The sequence below is a fragment of the Rhinoraja longicauda genome, chromosome 27 (assembly GCF_053455715.1).
Source record: "Rhinoraja longicauda isolate Sanriku21f chromosome 27, sRhiLon1.1, whole genome shotgun sequence".
Classification (NCBI taxonomy): domain Eukaryota; kingdom Metazoa; phylum Chordata; class Chondrichthyes; order Rajiformes; family Arhynchobatidae; genus Rhinoraja; species Rhinoraja longicauda.
Window position 1 is genome coordinate 31493463 of NC_135979.1, and position 13771 is coordinate 31507233.

General features: G+C 46.9%; 1 protein-coding gene across 1 annotated transcript in view; it reads right to left on the reverse strand.

Moving 5' to 3' along the window:
• Positions 1-7092, reverse strand: part of gnl2 (G protein nucleolar 2) — a 42504-nt gene extending 35412 nt beyond the window's left edge. Inside the window, exons 1-3 of the mRNA XM_078423453.1 lie at positions 6983-7092; positions 921-1002; positions 152-246 (exon numbers count right to left, since the gene is read on the reverse strand). Coding sequence (XP_078279579.1) covers positions 152-246; positions 921-1002; positions 6983-7046 — 241 coding nt within the window. The 5' untranslated portion in view covers positions 7047-7092. The remainder of the gene's footprint in view (positions 1-151; positions 247-920; positions 1003-6982) is intronic.
• Positions 7093-13771: the final 6679 nt, after the last annotated feature.

The window sequence follows — 13771 nt, forward strand, 5'->3', positions numbered from 1 at the left end:
TGTTCCTTCCAGTATAGTCCCTGGTGGAGGCTTCGGAAGTGATGACCACAAGATACAAGATTAGCATGAATATTTCAGATTAAAACATTTACAGTTTTTGTGCCACATTCAAAATATGGATATTCCTTCACCCTGGAAGATAAAAACTCACCAAACCACTTGATGTTTGGTTCCACTCGAGCTGTCGTCCCAGATGTAACTGTTGACTGGAACTGCAACGGCTTGACAACCTTTCCAAGTTTGTTCCTTCAAAATAAATCATACACAATTACGAGCCCATAATTGCCCACTGATGGAATAAGAAATGGACTCAGCATGCATATAAAGATCAAAGTGGATGCAAATTACTTCACGATGTACTCGCAAAAATCAAGGAATATGCTTTCATATCCTCAGCAAAAACTGGCAAAAAGAGGTTATTGCTGGAATTTTTATATTGGAAAGCAATCAATAGTGAAACGCCGTTTCAATCCCACAGCTAAACAATCCCACCATTTTCCATGGTAAAAAGGAGACAAAATGTTGGAATAACTCAGCAGATCAGGCAACATCTCTGGAGAAGATAGGAAGGTGATGTTTCGGTTTGGCACCCTACTTCAGACTGAATCGTCTATCTATGTTGATGACGTTGCTTGAATTACTCAAGCACTATATCTTTTTTTTGTAAACCAGCATCTGCAGTACCTTGTTTCTCTAAATTCCATGATATCTGCCCAGTGGAGAGGTATTCAGTCGATGTTAGTGGTAATACATAGACATTGCTCTCTTTGCCTTTCCTTCTAACTAGGTAAGGGGACAGTCGATTAATAAAGCCATGATTTTGAATGGGAGATTTACTCAACAAGGGTTATTAAAACATGGTTAAACATATTATTCAGTTAGCACAACGATATTTGTGTTAAAAGAAAAGGTTCACCAACCTTCTTTCTCTCTGCCTGTACATATTCAGCCGTTTAATAGTCGCCCTGTCCCTCCTGTGGCCTCCTGCATCTTTGGGCCGATCTGCACATAAAGAAAAGTACCAAAATTAAGATTCTTATTGAAACATATAATATATAAGATTATTAAGGGATTGGACATGCTAGAGGCAGGAAACATGTTCCCAATGTTGGGGGAGTCCAGATCCAGGGGCCACAGTTTAAGCAAAAGGATAGTGAGGGATAAAATTGGTCCATTAGAGAGTCAGAGTGGACAGCTATGTGCTGAGCCGGAAGAAATGGGGGAGATATTAAACAATTTCTTTTCTTCGGTATTTACCGAGGAGAAGGATATTGAATTATGTGAGGTAAGCGAAACAAGTAGAGTAGTGATGGAAATTAGGAGGATTAAAGAAGAGGAGGTACGGACACTTTTGAAGAATATAAAAGTGGATAAGTCTCCAGGTCCTGATAGGATATTCCCTAGGACATTGAGGGAAGTTAGTGCAGAAATAGCAGGGGCTATGACGGAAATATTTCAAACGTCATTAGAAACAGGGATGGTGCCGGAAGATTGGCGCATTGCGCATGTTGTGCCTTTGTTTAAAAAAGGTTCTAAAAGTAAACCTAGCAATTATAGACCTATTAGTTTGACGTCTGTGGTGGGAAAATGAATGGAAAAGATACTTAGGGACAATATATATAATTATTTGGATAATCAAGGCCTGATTAGAAACAGTCAACATGGATTTGTGCCTGGAAGGTCATGTTTGACTAATCTTCTTGAATTTTTTGAAGAGGTTACCAGGGAAATTGATAAGGGCAAGGCTGTGGATGTTGTCTATATGGACTTCAGTAAGGCATTTGACAAGGTTCCACATGGAAGCTTGATTAAGAAGGTTAAATCGTTGGGTATTAATAGTGAGGTTGCAAGATGGATTCAACAATGGCTGAATGGGAGATACCAGAGGGTAATGGTTGACAATTGTATGTCAGGTTGGAGGCCAGTGTCTAGTGGAGTGCCCCAAGGATCTGTGTTGGGTCCACTGTTGTTTGTCATTTACATTAATGATCTGGATGATGGTGTGGCAAATTGGATTAGTAAATATGCAGATGATACTAAGATAGGTGGAGTAGTTGATAGTGAGGTAGATTTTCAAAGTCTACAGAGAGACTTGGGCCTTTTGGAAGGGTGGGCTGAAAGATGGCAGATGGAGTTTAATGCTGATAAGTGTGAGGTGCTGCATTTTGGTAGGACAAATCAAAATAGGACGTACAGGGTAAATGGTAGGGAATTGAGGAATGCAGTGGAACAGAGGGATCTGGGAATAACTGTGCATTGTTCCCTGAAGGTGGAATCTCATGTGGATAGGGTGGTGAAGAAGGCGTTTGGTATGCTTGCCTTTATAAATCAGAGCATCGAGTATAGAAGTTGGGATGTAATGTTGAAATTGTACAGGGCATTGGTGAGGCCGAATCTGGAGTATGGTGTGCAGTTCTGGTCGCCAAATTATAGGAAGGATGTCGACAAAATGGAGAGGGTACAGAGATTTACTAGAATGTTGCCTGGGTTTCAGCACTTAGGCTACAGAGAGAGGTTGAATAGGTTGGGTCTTTATTCTTTGGAGCGTAGAAGGTTGAGGGGGGACTTGATAGAGGTTTTTAAAATTTTGAGAGGGACGGACAGAGTTGACGTGGGTAGGCTTTTCCCTTTGAGAGTGGGGAAGATTCCAACAAGGGGACATAGCTTCAGAATTGAGGGACAAAGGTTTAGGGGTAACATGAGGGGGAACTTCTTTACTCAGAGGGTTGTGGCTGTATGGAATGGGCTTCCGGTGGAAGTGGTGGAGGCTGACTCGATTTTATTATTTAAGAGTAAATTGGATAGGTATATGGATAGGAGGGGATTGGAGGGTTATGGTCTGAGTGCAGGTAGATGAGACTAGGTCAGGGAGAATGGTCGGCGTGGACTGGTAGGGCCGGACAGGCCTGTTTCCATGCTGTAGTTGTTATATGTTATATGTTATATGGTAGGCCTTTTAGAAAGGAGACGAGGAAAAACCTTTTCAGTCAGAGAGTTGTAAATCTCTGGAATTCTCAGCATCAGTCACTGAAAGGAAGCATGCAGGTACAGCAGGCAGTGAAGAAAGCCAATGGAATGTTGGCCTTCATAACAAAAGGAGTTGAGTATAGGAACAAAGAGGTCCTTCTGCAGTTGTACAGAGCCGTAGTGAGACAGCACCTGGAGTACTTTATGCCGTTTTGGTCTCCAAATTTGAGGAAGGATATTCTTGCTATTGAGGGCGTGCAGCGTAGGTTTACAAGGTTAATTCCCGGAATGGCGGGACTGTCATATGTTGAAAGACTGGAGCGACAAGGCTTGTATACACTGGAATTTAGAAGGATGAGAGGAGATCTTATCGAAACGTATAAGATTATTAAGGGGTTGGACACGTTAGAGGCAGGAAACATGTTCCCAATGTTGGGGGAGTCCAGAACAAGGGGCCACAGTTTAAGAATAAGGGGTAGGCCATTTAGAACTGAGATGAGGAAAAGCTTTTTCGGTCAGAGAGTTGTGAATCTGTGGAATTCTCTGCCTCAGAAGGCAGTGGAGGCCAATTCTCTGAATGCATTCAAGAGAGAGCTAGATAGAGCTCTTAAGGATAGCGGAGTCAGGGGGTATGGGGAGAAGGCAGGAACGGGGTACTGATTGAGAATGATTAGCCATGATCACATTGAATGGCGGTGCTGGCTCGAAGGGCCGAATGGCCTCCTCCTGCACCTATTGTCTATTATCTATTGTCTATAGACTTCCCTTTAAATGGAATAACTTCATTCACCATTGCAAATACCGAAACTACCCAAACATCTGAATTAAGGGTCATAATGTAGAAATTGAGTGACAATAGCTTTTAGTCAGCACTCATCTCTGCAATTAGATCCTCTACTTCCTGACCAACAGACCCCAATCAGTGACGATAGGGGACAAATCATTCTCTACAATAATCCTCAACATATTGAAGATATGGCGGCACGGTAGCGCAGCGGTAGAGTTGCTGCTTTACAGCGAATGCAGCGCCGGAGACTCAGGTTCGATCCTGACTACGGGTGCTGCACTGTAAGGAGTTTGTACGTTCTCCCCGTGACCTGCGTGGGTTTTCTCCGAGATCTTCGGTTTCCTCCCACACTCCAAAGACGTACAGGTATGTAGGTTAATTGGCTGGGTAAATGTAAAAAATTGTCCCTAGTGGGTGTAGGATAGTGTTAATGTACGGGGATCACTGGGCGGCACGGACTTGGAGGGCCGAAAAGGCCTGTTTCCGGCTGTATATATATGATATGATATGATGATGATGATAACACAGGGGCGGCAGCATAATCAAGGACGAGTCGCACCCTGGCCACTCCCTCCTCATCCCTCTTGCATCAGGCAAATGGTATAGAAGTGTGAAAACGCACACCTCCAGATTCACGGACAGTTTCTTCCCAGCTGTTATCGGGCAACTGAATCATCCTACCACAACCAGGGAGCAGTGCTGAACTACTATCTACCTCTTTGTTGCTGGCTGTACTGTGCACTAAACGTTATTCCCTTATCATGTATCTATACACTGTAAATGGCTTGATTGTAATCATGCACTGACTGGATAGCATGCAACAAAAGCTGTACCTCGGTACACGTAACAATAAAATAAACTACACATGCATGTGTCCCACCAGACAACTTCTGCACCATCTGTGGAACATGCCCATGGTTCCTAAATTGGCGTCTTTATCCCTTTGTCAAAACTAGTGGGGGAGCAAAGAATAAACCTTCCGCTATTTCTTCACTCAGAATGATGAAACTTGAAGCTCTTCAGTCCAGAGTGCTGTGGATGCTCGGTTCAGTCCAGAGTGCTGTGGATGCTCGGTTCATGACCATATACAGTGCTATCACACAGTATACGTGGCCACACCATACCCTGATGATCAATACTCCTCTTCCATCTCTCCAACAAAGCCAACACTTTTCTTTCCATAAACCAACCATAGAAATATATGAGAGGAGGCCCACATATCTTTGTTATTTCTCTGAAATATCAATCAATTTAGTTCCATTATAGAAAGGAAAGATTGAAGGTTTTGGGCCAAATATGCACAAATTGGAATAGCTTAGCTGGGGCATTCTGGTTGGCATGGATGAGTTGGGCCAAGAGGCCTGTTTCCGTGCTCTGTGATTATGACTCTACCCATCGTCATGTCATCTCCAGTTCTTGAGCCTCTCACCTTAAATATCTCTCCTATGGTGTCCCTCCACCATTAAAAGTGGTTTATTATTTACTCCAACAAAATCAAAGATAACTGGACACTGATAATTTTTTCTCTTCCCTGAGAAGACCCCCCACTTCTGCAACATCAAAGTCGGTAACCTCAGTCTCCATGCTCGAACATTCCTTTCTACATTTCTTCCAAGGTCTTAACAGTGGTGATCTGAACTGGACATCATTCAACAGCCTGGGTCTGAGCTGCATTTTATGCAGTTATCCATAGTTTCTTCCTTTCATTCTATGCCCCTGTTAAGCATGCAAAACACCCAATTTTTCTTGCCAACTACTCTTCCCCATTATCAACCAAAATGTAATCTACTGTGTGGCACCTACTTCCTTCACTTTGGCTTCAAGGGGGAAAGTGTAAAGAAGACGTGCAGGGGCAATATGATGGGTGGGTGGAACACTGCCAGGGATGGTGGGAGAGGCAGATACGATCGTGACGCAAGAGGCTTTTAGATGGGCACTTGGATACAGCATGTGGATCGTCCGACTTGAGGAGGGACACTACTAGACCTTGTATTGGGAAACGAGCCCGGCCAGGTGTTATGGCAGAAGAAGAATGTGGAGCTGGTGATCACAACTCCATGAGTTTTAATGTGTAGCAAGGAACTGCAGATGTTGGCTTACAAACGAAGATAGACACAAAATGCTGGAGTAACTCAGTGGGACAAGCAGCATCCACCGAGAGAAGGAATGGGTGATGGTTCGGGCCGTCAGCCTTCTTTAGACGTCTGTAAAAGGTCTTGACCCGAAAAACCATTCCTTCTCTCCAGAGCTGCTGCCTGTCCTGCCCGCTGAGTTACTCCAGCATTTTGTGTCTATCCATGAGATATAAGATTGTTTTAAATAGGGACAGAACTGGACATTGCAGGAAGGTACTTAGGCAGATGGCAAAGTCATTAGACAGGAGCTAGGGAGGGTACATAGGAAGCAATTGTTATTGGGTAAGTCCATAGACAACACACGAGTGTCGTTTCAAGGTCAGCTGATCAAAGTGCAGGAGCAGCAGGTTCCAGTAAGGAGCAGGGACAAGGATGGCAAGGTAAGGTAAATGACCAAGATGATTGTAAACTTGGTCAGGAAGATAAAGGAAGTGTGTGTCAGGTGTAAGGTGGTGGTATTAGAGAATTATGAGGAATACAAAGCAAGTAGAAAATAACTCAAGTGGTTGATCAGAAGAGCCAAAAGGGCCATAAAGTGTCATTGGTGAGATGGATTAAAGAAAATCCTAAGGGTTTTTATAAGCATGTTAAAAATAAGACGTCAGGGGAGGGGGCGGGACAAAGATAGTCGGAGACAGGAAGACTAGTGGGAGAACTGGGAAGGGGGAGGGGATAGAGAGGGGAAGCAGGGACTAGCTGAAGTTAGAGAAGTCAATGTTCATACCGCTGGGGTGTAAACTGCCAAGCGAAATATGAGGTGCTGTTCCTCCAATTTGCGCTGGGCCTCACTCTGACAATGGAGGAGGCCCAGGACAGAAAGGTCAGATTGGGAATGCAAGGGGGAGTTGAAGTGCTGAGCCATCGGTAGATCAGGTTGGTTGAGTCGGATTGAGCAGAGGTGTTAAGCGAAACAATCGCCAAGCCTCCTCCTCTCTCCCCTCCCCAGATCCCAATGTGCCACCTGACCCTTCTACCCTGACCTCCCCTCCCCTCTCCTAGTCCATGGACCGTCCCTACCCTCCCTCCCTCCCTCCCGTCCCGGGCCGCTGTGCCCCCCGCACCCCGCGAGTGTGCCGGCCGGCCGGCCGCTGACCTGGGTTGGTGCTGGCCGTGGACGGGTTGACCGTTTGCCGGCCCTTGTACTGAGCCTTCACCATCTTGTCCCCTCCGCGTGTGCCCGGCGCGTCACTCGCCCCGCGACGGAGGCGAGTGCGTCATCGGGCCGCGACACGGGGGCGGGGTGACGTGGCGGCCAGCCCGCTGCCATGGAGACGGGGCTGCGGCCTAGCCCAGCTTGCATGGCCTTCACCTGCTTTATACAGATAGCCTGCACTGTACTTTCCACACCACATTCAGGCCCATCTCCCACCCGAGTCAAGAGTGTTTTATTGTCAAGATATATAAGAAAATAACTGCAGATGCTGGTACAAATCGATTTATTCACAAAATGCTGGAGTAACTCAGCAGGTCAGGCAGCATCTCGGGAGAGAAGGAATGGGTGACGTTTAGGGTCGAGACCCTTCTTCAGAGCCCATGTGTCCCAGATAGAACAATGAAATTCTTACTTGCAGCAGCACAACAGAATATGTAAACATTGTACACTGTAAACAATATAATAAACGAGAAAAAAAGATTCAGTGTGTGTGTATATATGTATCGAGCCCTCGCACAGCAAGCGAGGTCATGACCCCTGACCCGTACTGCTTACACGCAATACTTTCTGGAGAACAAGCGGTGTACTGGAGGCAAGCACTTACTATGGCTGCCAGCACAGCGGGACCGTCTTCAGCCAGCACAGCGGGACCGTCTTCAGTCCCAGCAGCCGTTGAATTGTCACAATTTTTTGCCAGAATTCTGCCAGAGACTATGAAGCCAAAATCGCCACTAAACTTGCAACACCTCAGTCCCAACCAAAAATCTTTATGAATGGCACCACATAATTACAGTGCTTAATCACATCACGCTCCTAAACTTCATCCCAATAAACTTAGTACAGCTGCAAACCTCACGCTACATACCACAACATGCACACACTGCCTGTTGAACCCTGCCAATCTCACTACCCCAGTATAATCCACAACACTTCCTCATTCTTGTAGAAGACGAGTTTCTGCAATTAGAGGTAGCAAGAACTAATGAAAATGGGAGAGACTTTCCTGCAGGGCCTGACCCCCATGGAGGATACAATGTTGGTCATTGTCAGAGATACATTAGACAGGGCTGGATGAACATTTGAATTGCCAAAGCATAAAAGACTATAAATGAAATACTGTAGATGAGATTAATATAGCTAGGTTGTTGATGATCGGCGGGACAGGATTGGCCAAAGGGCCGGTTTGGTGCTATATTCCTCTATGATTCTATGAAATGCTACTTGACTGCTGAGTGTTCTCACTATTCTTTATTTTTCTCTGGTATAAACCAGATGCTGGTTTTACGAACCCTCAGGTGGCTTATGAGTCCAAAGCTGAGTAATTGAATCAAGTATTCCCCGCTTCTGTGCCGGTTCTTGACTAGGAGCTTCCAGCCATCACGTAGCCTGCTTCGGCTACGCCCTTCCCCGATCGCCGAAAGTCTTGTGATGTTTTGTGCTGCTCACAGAACGAAGACGCCTGTGCGTGTGTTTGTTTAACGTGTACATGATGTTGCACTCCAAGAAGCACACGGTCCACACAAATCAATCAACTAATTCCAATGGCAAGGGAACCAAGACGATTGGAGCTAATAGATCTGTTGTAGCCTTCATCCGCCTTCACAGCCGTTGAGTTCAAGATAACTTTGTTGCCCTGGTCCGCCGTTAAGGTCTTGTAGGTTGGATCGTTCTTAGTCTGGACCCTCACCCTCAACCTTACCGCCATGTGTAACCCTACCAGAAGCTAGTTCTTCCGACGGCATCACTCTCGGAATCATGGGGGCACGCAAGCCTCTTCACCACAACAAGGTGAACGATCCGAAGAGGATCAGAGAAAGACACGTATGCCAGAATAATTCAGCTGGTCAGGTAGCATCCCTGAAAAATATTTCGGGTTGGAACCCTTCAGACTGATCTGAAGAAGGGTCCCGGCTCAAAACATCACCTGTCCATGTTCTCCCGGGTTGCTGCCTGACCAGCTGGGTTACTCCAGCACTTTGTGTCTTTCCTTAGGGCTTAATGGAAAAGAGCTTACTTATATTTAACAGTTCCTTTTTCTTGCTTTGGTACACAGGAGACCAATTGCAGTGGCTCTGGTTAGATGTCAAAAGATATTCCTGCAAAGCCTTTAAGGTTATGGATACCAGTGGTGGAGGGATTTAAATCAGCTCACTTAAATGCTGGAGTTGGAAGACAATGGAAACAGGGAGTGTAGCCAGGCTGGATGAAGTTAAGGAGAAAAGGGTGGCCAAGGGTTTGGCCTGACAAAATAATATAGCGGAATCACAGCGGGGAGCTGTGAGGGAGGATATTGCTGAACTCTCGTCGGAGAGAGGAGGAGAACCTCTTCAAAGTAGACATAGAGTAGACAAAGTAGACAAGAGATTTTGCAGTGGAATGAACAAAATGTGTAGGAAAGAAGAGCAGATGCTAGTTTAAATCGAAGGTAGACAAAATCCTGGAGTAACTCAGCGGGCCGTACGTGTTGTGTGTGTTACTAGTGTATGCCGGAAGCTGCCTTGTACTCCAGAAGGCTTGAGCGACTCCGTGCGTCACACCCTTTGACCTTATGACCTACCATGCAATCCCCCTATACACACACACACATACACACACATATACACACACATGTATATACATGTACACATAAAAATAAACAAACAATATTCCTACAAAAGGACAATACCAATCCCCATGTCTATGCAGTTCAGAGCTTATTTGGAGGTTGTAGTGTTCAGTAGCCTGATGGCTGTAGTCCAGATATGATCAGCCATGATCATAATCATGATCAGCCATGATCAGCCATGATCACAATGAATGGTGGTGCTGGCTCAAAGGGCCGAATGGCCTCCTCCTGCACCTATTTTCTATGTTTCTATGTAAACATTGTGTAGGAAGGAACTGCAGATGCTGGTTTACACCGGAGATAGACACAAAATGCTGGAGTAACTCAGCGGGTCAGGCAGCATCTCTGGAGGAAAGGAATAGGTGATGTTTCCGGTGATACCCTTCTTCAGACTGAGAGTCAAGGGAGAGGGAAGCAAAAGATATGGAAGAATAAGGTGTGAAAATGACAGATCAAAGGGGATGGGGGCAAGGACATGTAGAATTGATCATTGTTAGCTGGGGAGAGTGACAATGAGGCATACAAAATAAAATTTTAATCTGAAGGACACGCAGACTGGGTTGAGAACTTGGAAGGGGGAGAGACGGAGAGAAAGGGTAGGCAAGGGTTACTTGAAGTTAGAAAAGTCAATATTCATACTGCTGGGGTGTGAGCTGCCCAGCTGAGGAGACCTCTGCACTCTGCCTCGCAAGGTTAGATTGCCTTCATCTGCTTTATACAGATGTCCTGCACTTAAAGTATTATACTGTACTTTACATACCACATTTAACCCCATCTCCCACCCGAGTCGAGTGTTTTGTTGTCATATGTTCCAAAATGGATATGTAAACAGAGTGTATAGGAAGGAACTGCAGATGCTGGTTTACCCCAAGATAGACACAATATGCTGGAGTAACTCAGCAGGTCAGGCAGCATCTCTGGAGAAAAGGAATTCAGAACTTATTTGAATGAATGAATGAATGAATGAATGAATGAATGAATGAATGAATGAATGAGTTTATTGGCCAAGTATGCATATACAAGGAATGTCCCTTGGTGCTCCGCTCACAAATGACAACACAAACAGTATAAGAAAATAACTGCAGATGCTGGTACAAATCGATTTATTCACAAAATGCTGGAGTAACTCAGCAGGTCAGGCAGCATCTCGGGAGAGAAGGAATGGGTGACGTTTCGGGTCGAGACCCTTCTTCAGACTGATGTCAGGGGGGCGGGACAAAGGAAGGATAGAGGTGGAGACAGGAAGATAGAGGGAGATCTGGGAAGGAGGAGGGGAAGGGAGGGACAGAGGAACTATCTAAAGTTGGAGAAGTCGATGTTTATACCACTGGGCTGCAAACTGCCCAGGCGAAATATGAGGTGCTGTTCCTCCAATTTCCGGTGGGCTTCACTATGGCACTGGACGAGGCCCATGACAGAAAGGTCAGACTGGGAATGGGAGGGGGAGTTGAAGTGCTCGGCCACCGGGAGATCAGTTTGGTTAATGCGGACCGAGCGCAGGTGTTCAGCGAAGCGATCGCCGAGCCTGCGCTTGGTTTCGCCGATGTAAATAAGTTGACATCTAGAGCAGCGGATGCAATAGATGAGGATGGAGGAGGTGCAGGTGAACCTTTGTCTCACCTGGAAAGACTGTTTGGGTCCTTGGATGGAGTTGAGGGGGGAGGTAAAGGGACAGGTGTTGCATCTCGTGCGGTTGCAGGGGAAAGTGCCCGGGGATGGGGTGGTTTGGGTAGGAAGGGACGAGTGGACCAGGGAGTTACGGAGGGAACGGTCTCTGCGGAACGCAGAGAGGGGAGGGGATGGGAAGATATGGCCAGTGGTGGGGTCCTGTTGTAGGTGACGGAAATGTTGGTGGATGATATGTTGGATCCGCTGGCTGGTGGGGTGGAAGGTGAGAACGAGGGGGATTCTGTCCTTGTTGCAAGTGGGGGGAGGGGGAGCAAGAGCGGAGCCGTGGGATGTAGAAGAGACCCTAGTGAGAGCCTCATCTATAATGGAGGAGGGGAAGCCCCGCTTCCTGAAGAACGAGGACATCTCGGAAGCCCTAGTGTGAAACACCTCATCCCGGGCGCAGATGCGGCGTAGACGGAGGAATTGGGAGTAGGGGATAGACTTTTTGCAGGGGACCGGGTGGGAAGAAGTGTACTCCAGATAGCTGTGCGAGTCAGTGGGTTTATAGTAAATGTCCGTCACTAGTCTGTCTCCTGTGATGGAGATGGTGAAGTCCAGAAACGGGAGGGAGATGTCAGAGATAGTCCAGGTATATTTAAGGGCAGGATGGAAATTGGAGGTGAAGTGCATGAGGTCAGTGAGTTCTGCATGGGTGCAAGAGGTAGCACCAATGCAGTCGTCGATGTAGCGGAGGTAGAGTTCGGGGATGGGACCAGTGTACGTCTGGAACAGGGATTGTTTGACGTACCCGACAAAGAGGCAGGCGTAGCTAGGGCCCATGCGAGTGCCCATAGCTACGCCTCTGGTTTAGAGGAAGTGGGAGGAGTCAAAGGAGAAGTTGTTGAGGGTAAGAACCAGCTCTGCTAGGCGGAGGAGAGTGTTGGTCGATGGGGATTGGCTGGTTCTCCGGTCGAGGAAGAAGCGGAGGGCTTCGAGACCATCCTTGTGGGGGATGGAAGTGTAGAGTGACTGGACATCCATGGTGAAGGTGAGGGAGTGGGGGCCTGGGAACCGGAAGTTATCGAGGAGATGGAGAGCGTATGAGGTGTCTTGGACGTAGGTGGGGAGGGATTTAACCAGGGGGGATAGGATGGATTCGAGGTAGGTAGAGATAAGTTCGGTGGGGCATGAGCAGGCAGAGACAATGGGTATGCCGGGATAGTTTTGTTTGTGGATTTTGGGTAGGAGGTAGAATCGGGCCGTGCGGGGCTGGGGAACTATGAGTTTGGAGGCATTGGAGGGTAGATCGCCGGAGATGATGAGGTCTGTGATGGTGCTGCTGATAAAGGTCTGGTGTTTATCGGTGGGGTCATGGTCCAGGGATAGGTAGGAAGAGGTGTCTGAGAGTTGTCGTCTGGCCTCGGTCCGGTAGAGGTCAGCACGCCAGACTACCACAGCCCCTCCCTTGTCAGCGGGTTTAATGATTAAGTCCGGGTTGTTGCGGAGTGAGTGGAGGGCTGCACATTCAGGAGGGGAGAGGTTGGAGTTCGTCAGGGGAGTGGAGAATTTGAGGCGTTTAATGACTACACAAACATACAGTTAACAATTAAGAATAAAGCATAACCACATCAAAACAATAAGGATACACCATTACGGTCTAAACATGTGGGTGAAAATAAACCAGAGCAAAAAAGAGACTACAGACTTTGGTTATTGAGTAGAAATATCACTCGTGGAAAAAAGCTGTTTTTATGTCTGGCTGTGGCTGCTTTGACAGTCCGGAGTCGCCTTCCAGGGGGAAGTGCTTCAAAGAGTTTGTGGCAAGGGTGAGAGGGGTTAGAGATGATCTTGCCCACTCGCTTCCTGGCCCTTGCAGTGTACAGTTCATCAATGGGGGGATGGTTGCAGCCAACAAATCTCTCAGCTGTGCGAACGATCCATTGCAGCCTCCGGATGTCGTGCTTGGTGGCTGAGCCAAACCAGACCATGATGGAGAAGGTGAGGACGGACTCAATGATAGCAGTATAGAATTGGATCATCATTGCCTGAGGCGATTGTGTTTCTTCAGTTGCTGCAGGAGGTACATCCTCTGTTGGGTCTTTTTGACTGTGGAGTCGATGGTGGCCCCCAATTTAAGGTCCCTGGAGATGATGGTTCCAAGGAACTAAAATGATTCCACAGATGTGACTGTGGTGTTGTTGATGGTGAGTGGGGGGAGGGGAGGGGGATCTTTTCAAAAGTCTACAATTAGTTCCACTGTCTTGAGAGCATTGAGCTCCAGGTTGTTGCGATGGCACCAGGACGCCAGCTGTGTCACTTCCTGTCTGTAGGCAGATTCCTCCCCATCCTGGATCAGTCCAATCAGGGTAGTGTCATCCGCAAACTTGAGGAGCTTGACAGAGGAGTCTGTGGAGGTGCAGTCGTTGGTGTAGAGAGAGTAAAGGAGGGGGGAGAGTACGCAGCTTTGTGGTGCTCCTATGCTGAGGGTCTGTGGGTCCGAGATGTGCTTTCCC